Source organism: Oncorhynchus kisutch, linkage group LG14, assembly GCF_002021735.2.
Source record: "Oncorhynchus kisutch isolate 150728-3 linkage group LG14, Okis_V2, whole genome shotgun sequence".
Classification (NCBI taxonomy): domain Eukaryota; kingdom Metazoa; phylum Chordata; class Actinopteri; order Salmoniformes; family Salmonidae; genus Oncorhynchus; species Oncorhynchus kisutch.
Genome location: NC_034187.2, coordinates 16,350,285 through 16,376,090, shown reverse-complemented (window position 1 = coordinate 16,376,090; position 25,806 = coordinate 16,350,285). Strand labels below are relative to the sequence as shown.

At 43.7% G+C, this 25,806-nt stretch overlaps 1 protein-coding gene across 2 annotated transcripts; it reads left to right on the top strand.

Moving 5' to 3' along the window:
* Nucleotides 1-487: 487 nt before the first annotated feature.
* LOC109904257 (dapper homolog 1) lies at nt 488-11,487 on the top strand. 2 transcript variants are annotated; one of them, XM_031787921.1, is made up of 4 exons: nt 488-972; nt 3,707-3,836; nt 5,583-5,738; nt 8,770-11,487. In XM_031787921.1, the coding sequence occupies exons 1-4, from the start codon at nt 916-918 to the stop codon at nt 10,809-10,811; spliced, it is 2,385 nt and encodes a 794-aa protein (XP_031643781.1). In that variant the 5' UTR covers nt 488-915; the 3' UTR covers nt 10,812-11,487. The 2 variants fall into 2 exon arrangements, with proteins under 2 accessions (XP_031643781.1, XP_020357080.1); XM_020501491.2 differs by having other exon boundaries at nt 488-1,251.
* The last annotated feature ends 14,319 nt before the right edge of the window (nt 11,488-25,806 follow it).

The following is a 25,806-nucleotide window of genomic DNA, read 5'->3' as shown; positions in this document are numbered from 1 at the left end:
ATGAATTATTAATAAAACGCAATTAATAGGTGCAAATTGCACGCATGTTCACACATTTTAATTGCAAATCACATTACATTAGACCAGGCTAGTCTGATAATGTGCCACACCTTTTACAAACACGATACGGGTAATTGTTCATTATATAGTTGTTTTTGCATTTATTGTCATCGATCGAGTTCATATGTATGCCTACTAAAGATTAAATAGCCACAACGCTGACTGCAGAATCTCAGCTCTTGGAGTAATTAGCCTAGTTGCAATTGTTAGGCGAATTATATTCATTAAAGCACATTTTATATCTGCAAGAACATTAAACGAATCCTATATTTCGGTTGTAACTCTAAGTTATTATTTTATATCCTAGAAATGGGGAAGGGTCGATCAATTGGGGAGTAGGTGAGAAAACTAGGGGTGGCAGGCACTAAGACATGTTGCTACCACGGAGAAAGTAGATGGGTCTCCAAAGAGAGAGGTGGTCCAACGCTACTCACCACTGTCATCAGAACAGTGAGAGCTGCTTGCCAGAGAAGCATCCACACACTGCCTACTCGACATTACATTGAAACTTTCACGTTTTGATCATGCAGCTTTTTTTCTGATTTGTGCAAACTGAAAAGCACTTAGATTTATCAGTTTATCTTGGAGACCACGACGGTGTTTGAATATCAAACGGACCAGTTTTACGCACACAATTGGTGTCCAGTGTATACAGGTTGTTGGGATAGCCGCTCCAACAGACAAAAGTTATGGACAAGTCATTTAGTGGTCTGGAAGATTAGACCATGATATGTGCGTCTGCACATCAACGTTTTTGATGTGCGTCATGATTTTCTAGGCTCTTCACAGTGATTGTATGTGGCCCGCTGTTGCCAGTTACATGTTGTAAATCTTCGTTTCTTGGATAAGGATACAATGAAACAAACGGCTGCTGTTGCAGAGATGCTGGCCTCTAAGGATTGCACATTACAGGTTCGGGAAAGACGACAATTCGATAAGCGCTCCAGGGAAAGAATAGAGGCAGAGATGGATCGGGTGCGAACTCGGGAGAGATTTGAAGCCACTCTAGCCGGTCTCGGAGAGCTGGAATACTTGAGACAGCGACAGGAATTACTGGTCAGAAATGTGTTGAATCACCAGGAGTACTCTATACCAACAGTAGATCTAATGTGCGTTACGCACGAGGGGAATTACTTGAACTCGGAGGAAAAACTTCTAGAAGAAAATATTTTATTGCTAAGAAAACAACTGGTATGTAGACTGAATCTAAAGTAATGTATTTATACCATCAAAGTGTTTGGGATAATGTTAATACTAGTGATCATCATTTGGCTGAGTTTTATTTGCGTCCGTTATGTTTTGGTTAGCCTACATTTCAAAAGCGGTCGTGAAATACAAGTATCTCTATTAGTGTATCGTTGGATTGAGACCATCCAAATTGTTCAACAAGAGGTCTATTTTCTGACTGAGTCGCAGCTCCACTCCATTCACGTCCAGGGAAAATGAGAACATAGCGGAACATAGCCAAGACAAGCCTACTGATAAAAGTTGGCGACGTTGAGTTTGCTTCGCCAGGCAGGCGCAGACAAGAGGTGCGAAGTCTGTCAACGATTGTGGTCTATGTCTATGATAAGTTTAAAATAAAAAAAACAGGCCTGTAAATTAGATTTCCAGACTACTTTCCAGAATCATTTTCTAACTGTGGCCCTTTAGTATCATATGACTTGCTGTTGGCTTTTTTTCACTCACTCACATATAAAATCCTGTATACATTTGTAACCTAATATTTTGGAAAAGTTCAATGTAATTATTTTCTAATGATTACAATAAATGAACGATTCCATTAGATCGATCTGTCATTATAAATCAATGCAAGCAATTGGGTCTCCAGAGGACAAGAGGTTCCCACAGAAATGATAGAGAATAGAAGGATGGCTATTTAAATTAAACTTCCTGAAGGGAGAAGGAAACTCCTGATGGTCTGTGAGGGGGTCCAGCCGCTTGAATGAGTCTTACTGATGCGTTACAATGGATGGGGTGACTGAAAGTAACTTTTACAAGCAGATCTCCCACCCCCTGCTGCTGTTAAAGGATGCCAGGGAGTTATTGGCTGGTTCTTTGAGATTAGGCCATTAAACCGACCAAAACACACCTGGGTTCAATAAGGCAGTAAGGGCAAAAATCATGAATGGACTCAGTATTAAAATGTATTGGGGGAAAAAGTTGCAGTTGTTGTATTATACCCTATCCCCATAGGGTTTATTGTAGGCCTACAATAAATCCGATTGGTTTTCAATTGTCATTCTATTATTACAGACCATTTTACTCTCAGCCTACACAGACATTTACACATCCTCACTGGTTTGTTCAGTCACCCTATCAACCCAGTGGGAGCGTCATTTTATTCAGCAAAACAAACGTTGGTCTGCCTCTGCTAGAGATGCCTTTCCCAAATGGTACTTTGTGCTCAGAGCACATAAATCACCCACTGCCTCCTGTCAGAGGCCTGGTTTTATGGCCTGCCAATCTGCTGCTGCAGCGAGAGGAAGGGCTGCATCTCAATATAGCCAGGTGTGTGTGTGTGTGTGTGTGTGTGTGTGTGTGTGTGTGTGTGTGTGTGTGTGTGTGTGTGTGTGTGTGCGCATGCATGTACATGTGTGTCATTACTGGGCTCAGTCATGGAGCAAATGGTAGCTAAAATGCATAATGCACAGGGGACAGGCCTTGTGAGATGACAAGCAGGTAATTGGGAGTAATGTATCCTATGTCTGTAGTCACATAATTGTCACAAATGTAGCAAATGTAAATAGGGTCTGCTGTCACTGAGCCTTCATGGTTGACATTTTCACAGTCTAGAGCGGAATGGAGAAATGTAACCACCACAGGATCTGGGTGATGTCATGTGTGACCCTGGCTGTTCCACATAACCTGCATGTTTGATGGAGATATTGTTTTGCTCCCACAAGACGTGATTCTAATTTAGTCTGGGATACTAATGGGTTCTGATAGGGCGACATGGTCTCGCCAAGATGTTGAAACCTTGCAGCACAGTAACTACAGACCTTCTTTTAATGACCAACATTCAAGGCTATGGAATTCATCAGAAAATGAACCAAAAATAAGGAGCTAAATATTCTGTTGCAATACAGATCAACACTATGGATTAAGCTATAATAATAATTTGGTTGGTGATTATATTTGTCCCATGTACAACTCAGTGGCCTTGTGGTTATTGTCCGCCCTGAGATTGGAAGGTTGGTAGTTCCATCCACGGCAGAGTCATACCAAAGACTGTAAAAATGCGTCTCTGCTTGGCACTCAGTAGTACGGAGATAGATTGGGGGTAAGGCCCTGTGATAGATTAGCATCCAGGGGGTGTACTTGTACATCAAGCTGCCTCATGCTACAGAAACAGGAGATAGGCTCCTGCTCATATGAGCCAAGGCTTGTGCAAGGCTACTTACTTACAAGTGTGTATTAATATTCATGTGTAAATTGGAAATGTTTTTTTTGCATGTCCAAACTCTCCCTGAGACACGCTCAGAATGGGGCCAACTGTAGATTTCATAGGCAGAACTAACTGTAGTCCAGGGTTGAAGGCTCAGCGTTAACAAGCAACACCCTGGACAAGAGCATAGGCAGAACTAACTGTAGTTGCTGTACAACTGTAACTAACTGTGTTACTTGTGCGCGTGTTTCCCTCCAGAACTGCCTGAGAAGGAGAGATGCTGGTTTGATCAATCAGCTGCAGGAGTTGGACAGGCAGATCAGTGACCTCCGGTTGGACACGGAGGTGTCACGTGAACACGTGGAGACAGACAGCCGCCCGAGCTCAGGTTAGTCTGGTTTTACAATAGAATTAGAATGGATTCTAAAGGTTCTACTTCAGAATGTTACCCTGTGGAAACTAGACATGATTAGTGGGATCTGTCGACTGAGTGATTTTTTTTTTAACCTTTTATTTAACTAGGCAAGTCAGTTAAGAACAATTTTTTATTTACAATGATGGCCTATCCCCAGCCAAACCCTAACCCTAACCTGACGCTGGGCCAATTGTCCACCACACTATGGGACTCCCAATCACGGCCGGTTATGATACAGCCTGGAATTGAACCAGGGTCTGTAGTGAAGCCTCTAGCACTGAGATGCAGTGCCTTAGACCGCTGCGCCACTCAGGATCCCATTTCAACTTAAGTAGTTGAGGATACTGCAGAACGTGTAATCCCCCAAGGTATAGGGTTTTTAACACATGAGTTCTCAAAGTGGGGTCTGTGGACTGATCTCAAAATATATAACAAATATAGATATTTTTAGGTAAACCCGTATAGTACCGGTTTGGACCCCCCTTTTCCTCCAGAACAGCTACAGATACGCTGTGGTGTTCAATCATTGCTTAGTTGGTATCAAGGGACCTAATGTGTGCCGGGAAAACATTCCTCACACCATTACACCATCGCCACCAGCCTGTACCATTTACACCAGGCAGAACAGGGCAATGGATTTATGATCAAATCAAATCAAATGTATTTATATAGCCCTTCGTACATCAGCTGATATCTCAAAGTGCTGTACAGAAACCCAGCCTAAAACCCCAAACAGCAAGCAATGCAGGTGTAGAAGCACGGTGGCTAGGAAAAACTCCCTAGAAAGGCCAAAACCTTTTCTGAAATTACAATGCAAAAATATTACATATAGCTCCTTTAATCTACAATTCATGTTCTTAACCCGGGTCAACATTGGTCTGGGAGGCTCACAGGGATATTGGTATCCACAGTACTCCACCAATTATACATTTTCCAACTCATTACTTATTGTATTCCCCTTAAAGAAATGTGAAGCTAAATGCACTGCAATTCAAGCTTCAAAATGGCTATTTTTCTCTGTGCCTCATGTTTTCTTTCTGTCTCAAAAGAAAAAAGCCTTAAAGCTGAAAAAAAGCATCTCTGCCCCATGACAATGTGTAGAATTGCTGGAAATTAGCTTGAAAACTTGAAAGCTGAGCTTGAAAACTTGAAAGCTGAGCTTGAAAACTGAAACCTTCCTTGGGTCCAAGATTTGGTTCACCCGGCCATGAACTGCAAAAGTCACAGTAAAAAACTAAGATTTTTTTCTCACTCGAGTTGTGTTCTGATTGAGGGGGTCCCTGATGAGTTTGCTATCACAAAGGGGTCCCTGGCTCCAAAATGTTTTAGAACCCCTGTCTTAGCAAATTAATACAAATATGACATACAAATGACTGACAATGCAAAAAATTTGCAAAATGGGCACATAGAGAATTAGCATTCTACCGGGCAAGCGTGCCAATAAATTTCAGAGCGAAAGTAGGGTATGCTACGCTGCAAATATAACTAACTTTCATCTAGTATAAACCCTATCTACACAAAGCATTGTTTTTTAAATGCTTGAGATTTTCTGCCTTAATTATTTTAATAGCCGTAGCCTGTCATGTAATAAGTTGTTGGATGACAGCTTCCTCCATGAAGTGTGTAAAATCAACGTGTTAAAATGTTCACTTCTGTTTCTCTGCCCTTTCTCTCTGTGTCGCTGTCTCTCTCTCTCTCTCTCTCTCTCTCTCTATCCAGGCTTTTACGAGCTGAGCGACGGCGCTTCAGGGTCCCTCTCCAACTCTTCCAACTCGGTGTTCAGCGAGTGTTTGTCCAACTGTCGCTCCAGCACCTGTTTCTGCAGTCCCCTCGACACATCGCTGTGTGCCTCCGAGGGAAGGCTCAAATCTGCAGGTGAGAGAGAAGCCCCCACATCACAGCCCCCATAGCACCAGGGTTTGGGCCAATTCATTTAAATTATTTCAGGAAGTAAATTTAAATGCAGCATAGTGGCGGTCTATGTACAGCACAACATAGACCGCCACAGCACAGCCTCCCATAGCAAAGTCTAGAACACCACTGGACAGCCTAGCCTAGCATAAGACAGCACAGCAAAGCCTAGGGCCCATGGATATGACAGGGTCCTGGTGTTTTATTTCACATGGTCTATCTTGGGAGCAACAAACAGGCTGAATCCTTTTGTTGTCCTTTGCTGTATAAACACACACTCTTTCCTTCTTTCCCCAAAGACCCCCATCAGGCCGTCACCCACCCACCACATATCCACCTAACTTGGGTCTCAGCTCTGTTCCAGCTGGCCCCAGTTCAACTTCTAATTGTTTCCTTGGTGTCATTGCCATTAGTGGGGTTTGTTGTGACAACTCTTTGTTTCAGTTTCAAACGAGAAAAAAAGAGTAGGAAGGAAACCCCAAACACTATTTGTGTCCCAAATGGCACCCTTTTCCCTACATAGTGCACTAGAGCCTTATAGGCACTATATACGGTGTCATTTGGGATATGGCCAATATCAGTTGAGCTGGATTCCCAGCCAGGCCAGGCAGATGGCTCAGCTCTAACTAACAGCCACACCTGTGATGATAAGACACAAACAAAAGGACCATTAACACGTCCAAACCAACTGCCTTCTTCGTTAGCATATTGAGAGGATGGTTTGCTTTGCTTAGCCTGTCAACACTACACACCTACTGTAAGCTTCTGTGTGGCATTATTGTTGAAATGAGGAAATGGTGTGGTAACTGGTGGTACAGTATCTGTTGTTTTATACTATGGATGGGCAACTAGGCCCGCGGATCAACTTCCAATCGGAGGGTGTCTCGGGATCTCAACTTAATGTTGAGAGTTAGAATAGTAGAATACACAAAAGTGCAATTTTATTAGTCGCTTTCACTCCGATATCATATCAGAACTGCAAACATTTCTCTCCACCCTATGGCAAAATGAGTAGAATTGCAAGAAATTAGCTATACAGTGCCTCCAGAAAGTATTCAGACCCCTTGACTCTTTCCACATTGTTACGTTACATACAGCCTAATTCTAAAATTATTATTATTTTTAATTCCTCATCAATCTACACACAAAACCACATAATGACAAAGATAAAACAGGTTTACAGAAAAGTTTGCTAATTTATAAAAATAAATCAATGGAAATACCACATTTACAAAAGTATTCAGACCCTTTACACTCAGTACTTTGTTGAATCACCTTTGGTAGTGATTACAGCCTCGAGTCTTCTTGGGTATGACGCTACTAGCTTGGCACACTTGTATTTGGGGAGTTTCTACCATTCTTCTCTGCAGATCCTCTCACGCTCTGTCAGGTTGGATGGGGACCGTCGCTGCACAGCTATTTTCAGGGTTCTCCAGAGATGTTCGATCGGGATCAAGTCCGGGCTCTGGCTAGGCCACTTCACCCCCCAGTCTGAGGTCCTGAGCGCTCTGGAGCAGGTTTTCATCAAGGGTCTCTCTGTACTTTTTTCCGTTCATCTTTCACTCAAAGACTAGCTCCCAGTCCCTGCCCCTGAAAAACATCCCCATAACATGAAGCTGCTACCACCATCCTTCACTGTAGGGATGGTGCCAGGTTTCCTCCAGACGTGACGCTTGGCATTCAGGCCAAAGAGTTCCATCTTGGTTTCATCAGACCAGGAAATCTTGTTTCTCCTGGTCTGAGAATCCTTTAGGGGCCTTTTGGCAAACTCCTAGCAGGCTTTCGTGCCTTTTACAGAGGAGTGGCTTCCGTCTGGCCACTCTTCTATAAAGGCCTGATTAGTGGAGTGCTGCAGAGATGGTTGTCCTTCTGGAATGTTCTCCCATCTCCACAGAGGAGCCCTTGAGCTCTGCCAGTGACCATCAGGTTCTTGGTCACCTCTCTGACCAAGGCCCTTCTCCCCCGATTGCTCCGTTTGGCCGGGCAGCCACCTTTAGAGTCTTCGTGGTTCCAAACTTCTTCCATTTATGAATGATGGAGGCCACTGTGTTCTTGGGGTCCTTCAATGCTGCAGAAATGTTTTGGTACCCTTCCCCAGATCTGTGCCTTGACACAATCCTGTCTTGGAGCTCTGTGGACAATTCCTTCGACTTCATGGCTTGGTTTTTTTCTCTGACATGCACTGTCAACAGTGGGACCTTATATAGACAGGTATGTGCCTTTTCAAATCGTGTCCAATCATTTGAATTTACCACAGGTGGACTCCAATCAAGTTGTTTCAAGGATGATCAATGGAAAAAGGATGCACCTGAGCTAAATTCTGAGTCTCATAGCAAAGGGTCTGAATACTTATGTAAATAAGATGTTTTTGTTTTTATACGTTTGCAGAAATTCTAAACGTTTTGCTTTGTCATTATGAGGAAAATGTTTATTTAATACATTTTACAATAAGGCTGTAACTTAAAATGTGGCAATGCACTGTAAAACTGCAAATGTTTTTCTCCGCACCATTGCAAATGGAGTCGATTTGCAGGAAATTAGATATAAAATCGAAATATCTTCTCTCCGCCCCATGGCAAAATGTGTAGAATTCCAACAAACTTGCTTTAAAACTATAAAATGTTCTCCATGCCCCATGGCAAAATGTGGAGAATTGCAGGAAATTAACAAAAAAAGAAAATAATTATCTGCTGTCAAGAAGGGGGCCACTAAAATGTTTTCTTCCCGAGAGGTGGTGGGGCACCCCAACAAAATGTAGATTAGAGACCCCAAAAGGCTGGAGCCAGCTCTGACTGCATGTGTGGGTATGGATGTCGGTACGCAGACCTACGAGTCACTGCAGCCCCCCATGATGAGTTCAGATTTTTGTGCCTCCCCCCATCAAAGTCACCCATCCTGGTTCTATACTGTAGCCCTATGTGGTTTCCATATGAATGACTAGTGGTGTATCTGTTGTTCTGTAGTCCTTATGCTCTGTCTCCTGTCTGGTTTTCAGATGAGCTGGGTAACTGTGCTGAGTGCGAGGGCCAGTGTGAGGAGCAGCAGACGTCAGGGACAGTCAGGAGGTCCCCCTCCGCTCACTACTCCCCCTCTACAGATACCTCCACTCAAGACATCCAGTCCAAGTACCACTGTGACCTGATTGCCAAGAATGGCAGTGACGTGTACCGCTATCCCAGCCCCCTCCACGCCGTGGCCGTACAGAACCCCATCTTCTTACAGTCTCTGGCCGAACACCTCAAAGAGGACGGAGGGCTGTCAAAGAGCGGCGGCTGCATCGAGGGCTCCAGTGACTGTCTGAAACTGGAGCAGCAGCCTATTCTGGTGCCCCAGAGCACTTCTTGGTCTGCCTCCCACTCGCCCGCTAATAAACGACTGGACAATTATATCTTCAGCCTGCTTCAGAGGAGGGCTCAGCCCATTAGGACCAACAAGCCACGGACGAGCATCAGCACAGACCCCTCCAAGAGCATCCTAAGGCAGGTTAGTCTGTGTGTGAGGCAGGCTAGTGTTGGCCAGCAGCAGCCACCGGGACTGTGGACTGCTCCTGTTACTGACCTCAAACCAACCTGGCAGACGTGTTTACATGCAGGAGGTGCCAGTAACAATGATCCAGGAACAGGCTCCCAACAGAGACAGTGGTCAGTGGAGAGCAAAGGGGAACTCCTCTTAGAAATTGGGATGGTGTCCCAGTCTTTGGGCCAACCTCAGAACGTATATGCCACAATCAACAGCAGTGACATTCAGACCAACAGCCTGGTGACCAACACCAACAGTCTGTTGAAAAAGAAGGCGCCAACCAATAAAGGACTTCCATCGTCGACCGGTCCTCTGTCTAAGGATTACCAAGACCTGGGCGCCCCCAATGCCAACTCCTCCCCCAAAGAGAGAACGCAATCTTATTTCCCTAATGCTCAAGAGGAAAACATTACTAAACTCTCCCAGACACTGCCAAGAGACCTCACAAAAACAGGCGCTCCCAAGAAAAGCCCTAAGAGCATTGCGGTCTCAGTCTATACAGCCCGGCACACTAAAGAAAAGAGGCCAATGCTGGAGCTGGTGAGTCTGGGGTCTTCCTCCCAGAGCCAGGATGAGAGTCAGGGTCACATGGTCAGTGCCCAGTACATCCCCGCCCAGAGACAGGTGGTCAAGCTCCGCAAGGGGGGCAAAAACGTTAAGATTGTCAAGGTGAAGAGCGCCTCCCTGAAACCACATAGGGGGACGCACGCACATGCTGAGCCTGTATCATCAGAGATGGCGGGGACGAGGGAGAACGGTCACCGATCTGGAGGATCTAGGAAGTCTCGTCAGCCTGAGGAGGTACAACATGTGCACAAAGTCTCCTCCAAGAGGGGGGCATCTTCCAGGGCCAAGCGCACCGTCCCAGCATCTATCCCTGAGGGCCGGGTCCTAGAGAAACACATGGCCATGGTGTCTACAACAAGGTCCACTGTGACCAGGCATCACGGCTACCATGGTAGGGAGGTTGTGGTGGCCAAGCCCAAGTACAAGCGGACAAGCGGACAGGACTACAACCGTGGAAGGCTGAGAGCCATCACTGAGGTGCCTTACGACGAGGCCCTCAGGAGAGCCCACCGCAGGCAGAAGAGGGAGCTCCTTGGCCAGGTCTCCACAACCACCACCATGTACCTGCCCTCCAACGCGCAGTTCACCAGCCCTTACGCCTACGTGGCCGGCAGCGATTCTGAGTACTCCGCAGAGTGCGCCTCACTCTTCCATTCCACCATCATGGATACCAGTGAGGACGAGCGGAGCAACTACACCACCAACTGCTTCGGGGACAGCGAGTCCAGCCTGAGTGAGGTGGACTTTGTTGCGGAGAGCACTATCAGCAGTGACTCTGAGGAGAGTGGAGGGATGAACTGGCCCCAGTTTGCAGGGCAGGGCGCTGGGCCTCAGGAAGTAACCACTGCCCAGGCTAAGGCCTTCGTCAAGATCAAGGCCTCTCACAACCTGAAGAAGAAGATCCTCCGCTTCCGTTCTGCGGGCTCGCTGAAACTGATGACGACTGTATGAGGGAGGGACTTCAGGGTGTCGGGCAGGAAGCAGCGACCAATCAAATTGGTTGCTCACTCTCTCTGCCCAACAAGTGCCTAGGCTGATTTTCTTATTTACAGAAAGTCTCTGCTAAAGTTAGTCTCAGAGACGTTTAAGGAAACATTTGAATTGGGTTTGGACAAAATGTCTGGCAGACTCCCTCTCCCTGCACTTTCTGACAAACATTGGACAGGGTGAAAAGCATCTGAGTAGCCCCATTATTTTGTTGTATGTAGCCATTTGTTGTATTTATTATGGACTTTACCCTTGCTGTCGTACATGGCAAAACGTTCTGTAAATGCTTTTAATGGTTATGGTTTACTTTTTGATTAAAGATATTTAAACTTAATATATTTGGTTGGTATTTCTTGGATACATATTTGATTGATGATTGAAGCAGAGTATTACTTAAAAGTGTCTGTAAGGAATATTCATGCATATAAAGACAGTCTATTCTGAAAATGGAAAACTGCTGATGTTACCATGGTAACACTTTGATATATGCACACATATGATCTGCATGAGCAACTGCTTTTCCTTCATCTGTTGTTGATACCAAGTAGCTAGCTCCAATTGTTGTATATAATGTTTATGCGTGTTAATACTGGTGCTTACCCTTTTTTAATGCATTATTAAATGTCTGCTTTAAATTCAATATTTGGTCGTCACCCCTTCTTCTGAATTGTGCATTGAGGTAGCATAGTTGTTTGTTGACAAAAGTATTTCTTTCCTCCAGTTCAACCTCCACTGTGACATTATCATATTCAATGTGATCTTTCACTCGATTTTGTCTCAATAAATCAATTAACTTAGACATTCTAGAACCTCATTTACCTTAGGTCATTCTACAGTATATTAATATAATTGCATTTCTATGTTATACAGTACTAAAGCGTATTCCAGAACCTCACCGCCTTCAAATACTGAAAAATATGAACAGAACATCAAATCCAATTTTATTTGTCACATGCGCTGAATATAACAGTTGATATTATTACTACAAGCACTCAATCAACAATGCAGGTTTAAGAAAATACAATACAATACAACAAAAAAATTAAGAGTAAGTGATAACAAATAATTAAAGAGCAGCAGTAAATAACAATAGCGGGGCTATATACAGGGGGTACCGGTACAGAGTCAATGTCAATATGCGGGGGCACCAATGTTGAGGTAATTCAGGTAATATGTACATGTAGGTAGAGTTATTGAAGTGACAATAAATAGATAATAACAGAGTAGTATCAGCAGCAGCGTTCCATAGGGAGGGGGAGGGCAATGCAAATAGTCTAGGTAGCCATTTGATTAGCTGTTCAGGAGTCTTATGGCTTGGGGATAGAAGTTATTTAGGAGCCTCTTGGACCTAGGCTTGTACCGCTTGCCGTGCGGTAGCAGAGAGAACGGTCTGTGACTAGGGTGGCTGGAGTCTTGGACAAGTTGTGAGGTGAGCAATCGCAGTTCTGATGTCCAGAAGCTCTTTTCGGTCATAAGAGATGGTAGCAGCAACATTATGTGCAAAACAAGTTACAAACAGTGTAAAAAAAATATATAATAGCATAAGAGGTGATAAGACGGCAGACCTCCCCTCCGGCGCCATCGTAATTGAGCCATTCAAAAACATGCAACAATTTCAACGATTTTATTGAGTTATAGTCAGAAAAGGAAATCAGGGCTGCGCACAATTGGCCCAGCGATGTCCGGGTTTGGCCAGTGTAGGCCGTCATTGTAAATAAGAATTTGTTCTTAACTGACTTGCCCAGTTAAATAAAGGTTAGATCAAAAATCAATTGAAATAAATAAATTAGGCCATAATCTATTACTCGGCAGAGGCCCACCAATTGGGGATCCAGGCCCAGCCAATCAGAATATGTTTTTCCCCACAAAAGGGCTTTATTACAGACAGAAATATTCCTCATTTTCATCAGCTGTCTGAGTGGCTGGTCTCAAACGATCCCGCAGGTGAAGATTCCGGATGTGGAGGTCCTGGGCTGGTGTGGTTACAAAACTACCTTGTAGACGGCTTATGGTAGAGAAATTAACATTCAATTATGTGGCAACAGCTCTGGTGGACTTTGTGTTGTGTGACAAAACTGCACGTTTTAGAGTGCCCTTTTCTTTTCCCCAGCACAAGGTGCACCTGTGTAATGACCATGCTGTTTAATAAGCTGTCAGGTGGATGGATTATCTTGGCAATGGAGAAATACTCACTACCAGATTTGTGCACAAAATCTGAGCAAATAAGCTTTTTGTGCATATGGAACATTTTGGGGATCTTTAATTTCAGCTCATGAAACATGGGACCAACACTTTACATAGTGCATTTACATTTTTGTTCAGAATTGATATCTTTCTAGAATCTCCAAATGACTAAACTAATAGTGTTTTCACTCCACATATTGGGCCATATCACAGTCCTGTCTGTGTTTGTGCCCAGATGCTCTCTATATTTGGTGTGTTTGTCTCTCGCTCAAGCACTAAACTCACTGATCACGTCAGTGCTAACAGGATACCATGTCTGTGTCTTTGACACCTCAGCAATCAACCCTCTCAGACTCAATATGCTCAATATTCCAATCCACAACCTTGCCTGGCTGCAAGAGGTGGGAGGAAAGACGTAAAAAGAAGTCCATTTTCAGGCGCTGTCTGGGAATGAATTAGCTACAGAAAATTGTATAGAGTATTTATAGGAAGTGCGAGGATATGCACAAATGGCAGCAGTACTGATAGTACATCATGCATTCACGTTTGACCTACAGATTAATGTCGGCACCATGTCCTCAGGGCAAATATCATCCAGCTTACATGTTGAATATTTCATATCTATATAACAACATGGAGTTAGGCAATGATACATGCAATATGTAGTTTTCCAGTGACCCTCTGCCTCTTTCTCGCTACCCTGCAGAAATGAAAGTCAAGGTAGCATGTGGGAGTGTGTCGGGCATGCGTGCGAACGTGTGTTCAGAATAGATAACAGGATCATTGCTGCTTTGGGTTAGCTTTCATCCCAGTCACCTTAATATGCTTGTTTAAACTTCCACATCTCTTATGAGATCCCGGCCCAACCAACAACACATGACTGTTACATTGGGAAAAATAGTTTTGTTCCGGCTGTAAATTATTCCAAAGGTCATGCTTGATGGAGGCAAACTACTTTATGAAACCATGGCTGAGACCCAAATGGTGCACTGTTATTCCCTATGTTGCTACTTTTGACCAGTCAAGTGATTATCAGTACACTTTATAGGGTATTAGGTTACAATTTAGGACGCACCTCTGTTTTCATTTGAATAAGAGGTCCAAGTTGACCCTTGTTTATAATGGCAAATGAAGGGCAGCTCAAATTAAGAAGGATTGCATCCCAAATGGTACCCTACTCTTTATGTTGTGCACTACTTTGGCCCTGGTCAAATGTAGTACGCTGCATAGGAAATAGGGTGCCATTTTGGACAAAGGATTTGTCCACAATAACTATGCATCGTGTCATAAAAGGTTTCTGTAAGGTTACATTATGTCATAAACTATGCAGCTAAATGTATGTATAATAATGTCTTTACATTATATAGTACATTGCATGTGTATAAGAACTAGTTTATGAGTTGAATTGTTCTATTGTCAGAGTCCAAACGCCTGAAGACAGCCAAGAGATGTTGAGAACAATGTGTGTCCTAAGTCTAACTAGAGTCTAAAACTAACATCTTGTACTAATCTCAAGTACGGTTTTCTACAACTATTTGTCTCGTCATTTCTTCGTGCTATTTCTAGGCTGTAAAATAAGTCATTTACGAGTATTCATGCATGCACCGGATAAGTACAGTGAAATGTGTTGTTTTACAAGGTCAGCTATAGAAGTACAGCGCCCCATGAACAAATGAGGGTTAAGTGCCTTGCTCAAGGAAAAGTGAGTATACAGTTGTGCAATTAGTATCAACCACATATCATTACATTCCCTGTAACTGGTTTATAAAGAGTTCAATCCCAGCCACAACAATGTCCTTCCAAAGAAGCTTTCATTTGTGTGGCTCAGATAGCAATAACACTGACCCACGTACAGTAGCTTTATGATGCAATAAAAACAAATACCATGCGACTAGATCAGAAACGCATGTAACTAATCGTGAACTTGTACTGCTTTAATGAGTCCAGCTGTAGGACCATGACACACAGCTAGATGTAGGGATATGTTCTATTTTTTGTAATGTATTTGTAGATTATCATATTATCGTCATCAAAACCTTGTTGTTGCAGTAATTTAGGAGAGTTTCTATCACCTTTCCTATCCGGAAATGTTATGAATCCTTCAACGTGAGCATATCAAGAACGCCAATGATCGGAACCAAGATACTCTCCCAGTCAGGTGACCTATCAGGTGACCATCACTTCACTCTATACAGATGGCCGACAAGCGCCCTCAAAACATTTCATGGCTTGGCAACCATCGGAAGACTTAATCAAGGTGGTGTTCTTGGCGTAAGTGAATGTTATTGATAGGATATTCACTGTTTATTCTCATAGTTGAAGTTACTGGCTTTCCATCATTACCAATTACCACTGATTTATCATAACCTTTGTTCAGACTAGCTCAGTACTTCAAGTAGCTAGTGTGGAGGTGGGGCATGTTCACTTCAGTAGCCGTAGCTCAAGTTCAACAGTCTCCTCAGAGAAAACGGAGATTGAGGGCCTGAGAGATAGTTCAAGACTGTGGGCTATGTGTGGCATCCTGCCTGTGTTGATTTAGCCATGGTCTATGGTGGCCCTCCAGCCCTCCAGGGCCTAATGACTCTCAGAGATTAAACAGAATGCTGCATTCCAATGACATCCTATTCCCTACATAGTGCACTACTTTTGACCAGAGCCGTATAGGAATAGGGGGTAATTTGGGAAGCAGGCAGAATGCTGGCCTTTTAGACAGGGGCCTGACTCCCAGGTCACAGCAGGGCCACATTGGATAACTTAATACCTAGACAACTGGTAGGAACACACACGCACACTGAGGCTGCACGGATTTAGAGCAAAAGGGTCCCAAAGGGGGTTTGAAGTGGACCTGGGGAAGGAGGGAGAGAGATGATTATCGGATGGCCTGTGGCTCTGAGGCATGTTGTGTATGCTGACTGCTGGGGACCAGCTGGTGTACAGGGAAGGACATCTCTGTCTATAGTATATCTCTGTCCTTTAATGAGAGGCTATTGTTGAGGATTGATTCAGAAATTATAACTATAGCAGGCGGAAAATCATTACATCTTCTGTCTGCTGTATGGGTGCCCTGCAACTGAAAACATCTTGTTCCCAAGCCAAGGACTTAGACTTCCCAGTCAAGTCAGTATTTTAAAGCTTTCTATGCTGCCTGTCATTAAGAGCAGCCTTCACTGACTCCCCCCGGAGGTCGGCCCCCCAGATAGCATATGAACACATTGGTGTCATGATTAAAACGTTTTCTTACAATAAATTAGCCTTAAAACTACAAAATATATAGAATAGTAGGAAATTAGCTCTAAAACAGCAACATTTTCTTTCAGACTCATGACAAAATGTGTTAAATAGCATGAGATTAGCTGTAAAACTGTGAAGAGGATTTACGGACACGTCTGGTGCCCAAACTGATGACATTTGTCCAAATTGATGATGTTTGTAGCACAGCGAGAGCAGTGGTGTGTATTCATGGATGCCAAGGGAATCCAGACTATAAAAAAGGAATCTTTCGTCTCTCTGTGTCTCATCATTTTCCTTCAATTCGCAAGAGGCTGAATGTATCTCGCCGGAGAAAACATCTGAGTGAATGAAACGGCACCCTTCTGTCTCTGTATGTGTAGATCTGATGCTGTCTGGTCAAAAAATAGTATGATATTGTTGCCACCTGTAGCATTGAATGCAAGGGAAGCCAGAAAGAACTTGATAAAGAAAAGTATACAATAATAGCCAATCTGCGTTGATCTAAACTGAGTGATCTCATCTGTGATTGGTCCTGGCACACCAAAACAAGTGTCAAGGGAAGACAGTTTGGATTTGACTTCACAACAATCACATCAAAAGCCAAAAGTAATTGACAGAATTAAAGGTGAATTGCTGCATCTCATGGTGTTATTGTCCTCCGGTGGCTAGCTAGCTAGCTAAAATGTGTGCTTTCCTAAATTAGCCATGGATGGAGGTAGGGATTTGGACTTGTGGTTTTACTTAATTGTCTATACTGTCCAATGATTATAACAGGGATTCTGATCCAACCATTAATTCATAACATTGTACCTCTGACCTGAGAGGATGGAAATTCAATATGTAGCTAGATGTAGAAGGCTAATGTTAACTAGCTGGGTAATCGTTGCCCATGAAAGGATGTTAGGCTAGGGAGCAAGCATTTTAGCCAGGTACTGTAGCCTAGAACAACAAAAAGCTGGACAGTCACATTATATTTAGTTTATGTTGATTGGACTAAATTGCTTTTGGAATCTTTTAGTTGTCACTGTATTAGAATAAACATACAATAGGTGATTTGATGATGTTGATGTTGAAATGGTGTTGGAATAGTGGAGGCAGCTCATTTTCTTTGCAACTTAATAGTTCTTTAGTAGTCCGAAAATGTTGGAACCATTAACTTGATTGACCATGCTGTAGGTCATGTGACTGTTTGTTACACGCTATAGGCTTCTTGGACTCCACCGGACAGATGTTGCTCTCCAGTTTTGTGATGAAACAAAGGTGTAGTTGAATTTATTTATTCGACCTTTGGCCTATATATCACAGTGGCAAGGCATATGAACTAACAGGTTATAGAGGAAACAATGCAATTATCACAACACACAGGTTGTAATTATGGCTAATATGTGATTTTTACCCACGCACCACTGCTGTTCACTGTAAAAGCAAATGGGGAGTGGAAAGTGCATGTCTTCATTATAGTCAATCAGGGTTTTATTATCTCCTTGGTAGGAAAAGACACAGCTGTAGTCTATTTCTAGCTCTCAATGTTAAGATGCTCAGTGACAATAAACTGGAACCTTCTTCTGTCCCCCAGTGTCTGTCCCCCAGTATCTGTCCCCCATGTCTGTCCCCCAGTATCTGTCCCCCATGTCTGTCAACGAATGTAGCGCATAGCATTGCTAGCTGCTGTCGTCCCGAGAAGGACCAAGAAAGGCTTTGATCTAGTCACATTATCCCCTGGCCACTGGCTTGTCAACATCAACCCTTCCAAAGGTTGTTTTTCTAGTCTTGAAACATATTCAATATTCTCATTGGAAATGCAGTGCTTCTGAAAAACACTCACTGAGGCCTCCTGTAGACCTACTGTAGGGAGCCTGTGGTCCTTCGTGTAGACCTCCTGTTGACTGCCTGTAGACCTCCTGTAGACTGCCTGTAGACAGCCTGTAGACCTACTGTAGGAAGCCTGTGGACTTCATGTAGATCTCCTGTTGACTGCCTGTAGACCTCCTGTAGACTACCTGTAGACTGCCTGTAGGGAGCCTGTAGACCTACTGTAGACTGCCTGTAGACCACTTGTAGGGAGCCTGTAGACCTCTTGTAGGGAGCCTGTAGACCTCCTGTAGACTGCCTGTAGACCTCCTGTAGACTGCATGTAGACCTCCTGTAGACTGCCTCTATATCTCCTGTAGGGAGCCTGTAGACTGCCTATAGACTGTCTGTAGACTGCATGTAGACCTCCTGTACACTTCCTGTAGACTGCCTGTAGACCTCCTGTACACTTCCTGTAGACTGCCTGTAGACCTCCTGTAGAGAGCCTGTAGACTTCATGTAGACCTCCCGTTGACTGCCTGTAGACCTCCTGTAGACTGCCTGTAGACCGCCTGTAGACTGCCCGTAGGGAGCCTGTAGACCTACTGTAGACTGCCTGTAGGTCTCCTGTAGACTGCCTGTAGACCTACTGTAGACATCCTGTAGACTTACTGTAGACTGCCTATATACCTCCTGTAGGGAGCCTGTAGAACTCTTATAGACTGCCTCAAATACCTCTTGTAGGGAGCCTGTAGACTGTCTGTAGACTGCCTGTAGACCTCCTGTAGACTTCCTATAGACTGCCTGTAGACCTCTTACAGACTGCCTCTATACCTCCTGTAGGGAGCCTGTAGACTGTCTGTAGACTGCATGTAGACCTCCTGTAGGGAGCCTTTAGACCTCCTGTAGACTGCCTGTAGTATGTCTGTAGTAAGCCTGCAGGCTTTGGAAAAATGTGTCAGGATCTCTAGTTATTGTTACTGTTACTGTTTTACAGTTTAACTGTTAGGTAGGTAGCAGATGCCTGACAGGCATGTAATAAAAGGCATGTCAAAGCCACAGCAGCCAGCAGACAGGACTGCCGAGGACCCTAGGCTAGCTACCCAGCTACCCCTATGACTCTATGTCTTATCACAGATGTATTATTCATACACATCCAGCCACACTACCGGGTATCAGTAACCCTGTGTTAAAGCACGTCCCAAATGGAACTCTATTCCCTATGTAGTGCACTAAATTCAACCAGGGCCATAGAGCTCTAAATAGGGAATAGGATGCCATTTGAGATTCAAACCTGTTATGTATCCACATGCACATCCAGCCACGCTGGCTGGTATCAGTAACCCTGGAGGAGATACCATGCTACGTGAACCTCCTCAGCCTGCTGCTGGTGATTTGTTCAGTCATCATTACTTCCCAATCACTAGTTCACACTAAGAAGCACAGTCTGTCTGGGAGCTGAACTGGCAGCTGAGGAAGGGGATTACTTCTACCCTTTTAATCAAATCCAATTGCATTTGTCCCATGCTCCACAGACAACAGGTGTAGACTAACTGTGAAATGCTTACTTATGGGTCCTTTTCCAACAATGCAGAGTTAAAGACCTCCAGTCTGGCTTTATATAAGGGCATAGCACCACAACTGCAGCTATGGCAGTGGCAAATGACATCATTAATGCACTTGATAAAAAGCAACATTGTGCTGCTCTGTTTGTGGATTTATCAAAGGACTTTGATTCAGTTGACCATGCATTGTTGCTAGCTAGACTATAATTTTTCTGACAGAACACAATGTGTATATACTGACAATCACAAGTCTAGCTTTCTTGAGATTAATAAAGGTGTGCCCCAGGGTTCCATTTTAGCTCCTGTGTTGTTCTCAATTTGTATTAATGATTTGGGAAATGGGATGTAACCAGCAAAGTTGCATCTATATGCAGATGATGCAGTCATATATTCATGTCCACCTTCTCTGGTTCAGGCTGTTGAAGAGCTCCAGGCTGCTTTTCAGTCACTGCAGGCCTCCCTTTATGGTATCAAACTGGTCTTGAATGTACCAAAAACTAAATTCAGGACCTTTCACAGAGCTAGAACTCTGCCAGAGAACGTTAGCATTGTCACATCTGGTGGCTTATCCATTGAAAATGTGTCATCCTACAAACACCTAGGTATTTGGTTGGATGACAAGTTGTCCTTTAAAGTTCATATGGATAATCTTGAGACAAAGCTTAAATTGAAATTGGGTTTTTATTTTCTTATTAAGGCTTTCTTCCCGCTTATGGCTAGAAAGAAGCTTGTTTACGCCACTTTTCTCTCTGTAATTGATTATGGTGACTTGTTGTATATGCATGCAGCCTCCTCCCTCTTACAGAGACTGGACTCTGTTTATCATGCAACCTCCTCCCTCTTACAGAGACTGGACTCTGTTTATCATGCATCCTCCTCCCTCTTACAGAGATTGGACTCTGTTTATCATGCATCCTCCTCCCTCTTACAGAGACTGGACTCTGTTTATCATGCATCCTCCTCCCTCTTACAGAGATTGGACTCTGTTTATCATGCATCCTCCTCCCTCTTACAGAGATTGGACTCTGTTTATCATGCAGCCTCCTCCCTCTTACAGAGACTGGACTCTGTTTATCATGCAACCTCCTCCCTCTTACAGAGACTGGACTCTGTTTATCATGCAACCTCCTCCCTCTTACAGAGATTGGACTCTGTTTATCATGCAACCTCCTCCCTCTTACAGAGACTGGACTCTGTTTATCATGCAACCTGCTCCCTCTTACAGAGACTGGACTCTGTTTATCATGCATCCTCCTCCATCTTACAGAGACTGGACTCTGTTTATCATGCATCCTCCTCCATCTTACAGAGACTGGACTCTGTTTATCATGCAACCTCCTCCCTCTTACAGAGACTGGACTCTGTTTATCATGCAACCTCCTCCCTCTTACAGAGATTGGACTCTGTTTATCATGCAACCTCCTCCCTCTTACAGAGACTGGACTCTGTTTATCATGCAACCTCCTCCCTCTTACAGAGACTGGACTCTGTTTATCATGCATCCTCCTCCATCTTACAGAGACTGGACTCTGTTTATCATGCAACCTCCTCCCTCTTACAGAGACTGGACTCTGTTTATCATGCATCCTCCTCCCTCTTACAGAGACTGGACTCTGTTTATCATGCAGCCTCCTCCCTCTTACAGAGACTGGACTCTGTTTATCATGCAACCTCCTCCCTCTTACAGAGACTGGACTCTGTTTATCATGCAACCTCCTCCCTCTTACAGAGACTGGACTCTGTTTATCATGCAGCCTCCTCCCTCTTACAGAGACTGGACTCTGTTTATCATGCAACATCCTCCCTCTTACAGAGACTGGACTCTGTTTATCATGCATCCTTGCGCTTTATTACAAATGCCAAGTCCCTCACCCAATATTGCACATTGTACCAAATGGTAGGTTGGACCTCATTTTGTATGTGCAGAAATATACATTTGTATGTGTTCATCTACAAAGCCCCTTTGGGTAAACTCCCTCTTTACCTCTGTAGTCTGGTCTCCTTCAACAACATCAGTTACCATACCCAATCTGCTCTGTGGTTGCTACTCAAAGTCCTCAGGACATTCACAGTACTAGGCAAGACTGCCTTCTCTTCTTGTGGACAAGAGGCATGGAATAGTCTACAATCCATGCTTCATCTAGATATGATATGAATTTACACTCTTCTTTTACAGAAGAGTGTAAATGTTTTTTTTTAGGCTGGATGACGTTGTTGTATTGTATTGAAGTTTGTTTTAATTCTGTAATGTATTGATTGTTGCTGCCTTCTTGGCCAGGTCTCCCTTGAAAAAGAGACTCAATGGGCTTTTCCTGTTTAAATAAAGGTTCAATTTAAAAAGTTAAAAAGATAAGTAAAAAAATTGAAATGGTGACACTTTGTCGTATGACACCTGTTCCCTACATAGTGAATTACTTATGTTGAGATCAACAGTAGTGTACTACAGAAGAAGTAAGATGCATATCATTGGAAAGGAAAATCAGTCCCTTTTCCAGAAGTAATATTCCTGAAGACCCTCGATCATCTCCCAGTCAGGAGTTCACTGTTCACACGAGGAACTGTAGTCTAGAAGATTAGAGAAACTGAACCAAAATTGGAGCATCTTTTGAAGGTGTTGATGACTTTGACAAGCCATTTGCCTGGGTATAGTGTGTGTGATGGTGTGTCTGGGTCTGAGCTGTGATACGGACTCTCTCTCTCTCTCTCTCTCTCTCTCTCTCTCTCTGCAATTCAATTCAATTTATGGGGCATAATTGGCATGGGAAACATATGTTTACATTGCCAAAGCAAGTGAAATAGACAATAAAAAATGAACAGTTAACATTACACTCACAAGTTCCAAAAGAATAGAGACATTTCAAATGTCAAATTATGTCTATATACAGGGTTGTTATGACGGTCTGCCACAGTGTACTCTTTGTTTAGGGCCAAATAGCATTCTAGTTTGCTCTGTTTTTTTCCAATGTGTCAAGTAATTATCTTTTTGTTTTCTCATGATTTTGTTGGGTTTAATTGTATTGCTATCCTGGGGCTCTATGGGGTCTGTTTGTGTTTCTGGACAGAACCACAGGACCAGCTTGCTTAGGGGATTCATCTCCAGGTTCATCTCTTTGTAGGTGATGGCGTTGTTATGGAAGGTTTGGGAATCGCTTCCTTTTAGGATTTTGACAAATGGGCATCTGCTCTGCATGCATTATTTGAGGTTTTAAGTTGTACACTGAGGATGTTTATGCAGAATTATGCATGCAGAGTCCCAATATGTTGTTTGTCCCATTTTGTGAATTGTTGGTTGTTGAGCGGACCCCAGACCTCACAACCATAAAGGGCAATAGGTTCTATAACTGATTCAAGTATTTTTTGCCAGATCCTAATTGGTACATCGAAATTTATGTTTCTTTTGATGGCATAGAATTCCCTTCTTGCCTTGTCTCTCAGCTTGTTCACAGCTTTGTGGAAGTTACCTCTGGCGCTGATGTTTAGGCCGAGGAATGTATAGTTTTTTGTGTGCTGTAGGGCAACGGTGCCTAGATGGAGTTTGTATTTGTCGTCCTGGCAACTGGACCTTTTTTGGAACACCATTATTTTTGTTTTACTAAGATTTACTGTCAGGGCCCAGGTCTGACAGAATCTGTGCAGAAGATCTAGGTGCTGCTGTAGGCCCTCCTTGGTTGGGGACAGAAGCACCAGATCATCAGCAAAGAGTAGACATTTCACTTCAGATTCTAGTAGGGTGAGGCCGCATACTTGTTGTTTGTGTACATGGATTTTATAATGTTTTTCCCCCAACACCACTTTCCATCAAGTTGTATAGCAGACCCTCATTTTTTGAAATCAACAATGTATGAGAAGACTTCGTCTTTGTCTCTTCAACATGGACCCATGATTGCGCTACTCATCTAGAAGCTCATGTCTTTGCCGTTGCCCTGGCTTTTCTCCTTGGCCTCTCACAGCTACCCACTGAGCTGATGGGCCCTTCTGTCACTAATTACAGCCCTGTGTTTGCTTAACACGGGCTTAGTGGATGGTTTTCACTGTCTGTCTAACTTCAATGGGTTTGCCTCGGAGGGATAGGAATGGGCCCAGCCCTGCTCACAGAGCGAAAGCGAGAGAGAAGCCTGGGAGAGAGGGGGAAAGAGGGAGGCCTGAGAGAGAGAGGGAGGGCTGAGAGAGAGCGTGAGAGAGAGGGAAAGAGGCCAGAGTGGGAAAGAGAGACCTAAGAAAGCTCTTTACAGAGGCAGCTTTGGCCCCGCCGGTCGGCTCCTCTCTCTCTCTCCCTGGGCCTGCAGCTAGTCTGTCTTTCTCACATTGATCTTTAAACAGTGTCAGCATCCATAAACTTAATGGGAGGAAACGGAGATAAGATATGATGGATAGATTGAGTCTGTGAATCACAGGATGAGATGGATAACAGACCTAAAACCCCAGACGAGTGACGTCCCGTCCCCAAAAACCACAACATCCGCCGACATGTCTTTATGGTCTTTATCTCCCCGCTGGTTGAGCTATCAGATGAAGATATCAAAAGGAACCAGAGATAATTAAAGTAATATATTCCCGCATATTATGACATATATGAGTCAATTTGTATAAGTTATTAGTTGTGGCTTTTCAAAACGTAATGTTGAAACTTGCAGAACACAATGGAAAGTCTGGTTGGCCAACAACTGTAACTTTCTTTGTAAGCGTTCGCTTAGATGTTCTTGCCAAAACTGCTGTGCAAACAGGGGTTTTCACTTATTTTTACTCTATCTATATAGTTGCTGTGTTTACTCTTTATCCTCAGAGACAGAGAGGGAAAAGAAAGGGAGAGAAAAGAGCGAGTGATCAATAACAGTGGCTGGTTGCTTTAGGTGGAATTGGCACTAGGAAGTGATGGCTCCATCAGACAGGTCATAACTCAAGAAAATGGATAAATACGTCTCTATTTAAATGAGCACCTTGGTTGACCTCTGGCTAGAATGCTGCTGCAGGCTTGTTGTCTGAGATACAGGAGAGAGGGAGGGATAGAGGAGAGGAGAGGAGATGAGGGGGGGGGGGGGTGTAAGTGATTATGGTGAAGCACATTGTCTTTTTAATAGGTTTTACCCAGCCACTCCCTGGTGTATCATCAGGAAGCTGAGGGTTGTGCCTTGGTCGGCCAGGGAGGGGTTGTCTGCACCCTGGAGGGAGTAGAGGGGGCCTCCGAGAGGTTATATAGGCCTCTGGGGTGAGGTGGGAGGGAGGAGGGGTGAGGGGGGGTTGGTCTCAACAGGACTCTTCACTTCATTTACATGCAATCAGAGCCTCCATGGAGAAGAGAGGAGATAACAAGTTGGCTTTGAGGATGCTTTTGACCACGGCTCCATTTGATGTTGGTTGGTGGTTTAGGGGGACGTTGCTCTGCTCTGCTCTGCTCTGCAGTCAGGGCATGCCTAGTGAAGGTACAGTTGAAGTCGGAAGTTTACATACACTTAGGTTGGAGTCATTAAAACTCGTTTTTCAACCACTCCACAAATTTCTTGTTAACAAACTATAGTTTTGGCAAGTCAGTTAGGACATCTACTTTGTGCATGCACAAGTGATTTTTCCAACAATTGTTTACAGACAGATTATTTCACTTATAATTCACTGTATCACAATTCCAGTGGGCCAGAAGTTTACATACACTAAGTTGACTGTGCCTTTAAACAGCTTGGAAAATGCTCCAGAAAATGATGTCATGGCTTTAGAAGCTGCTGATAGGCTCATTGACATAATTTGAGTCAATTGGAGGTGTACCTGTGGATGTATTTCAAGGCCTACCTTCAAACTCAGTGCCTGTTTGCTTGACATCATGGGAAAATATTTAAAAAATCAGCCAAGACCTCAGAAAAAAAATTGTAGACCTCCACAAGTCTGGTTCATCCTTGGGAGGAACTTCCAAACGCCTGAAGGTGCCACGTTCATCTGTACAAACAGTAGTACGGAAGTATAAGCGCAATGTCCTTTGGTCTGATGAAACAAAAATAGAACTGTTTGGCCATAATGACCATCGTTATGTTTGGAGGAAAAAGTTGAGGCTTGCAAGCTGAAGAACACCATCCCGACTGTGAAGCACGGGGGTGGCAGCATCATGTTGTGGGGGTGCTTTGTGGTGCACTTCACAAAATAGATGGCATCATGAGGGAAGGAAAATTATGTGGATATATTGAAGCAACATCTCAAGACAT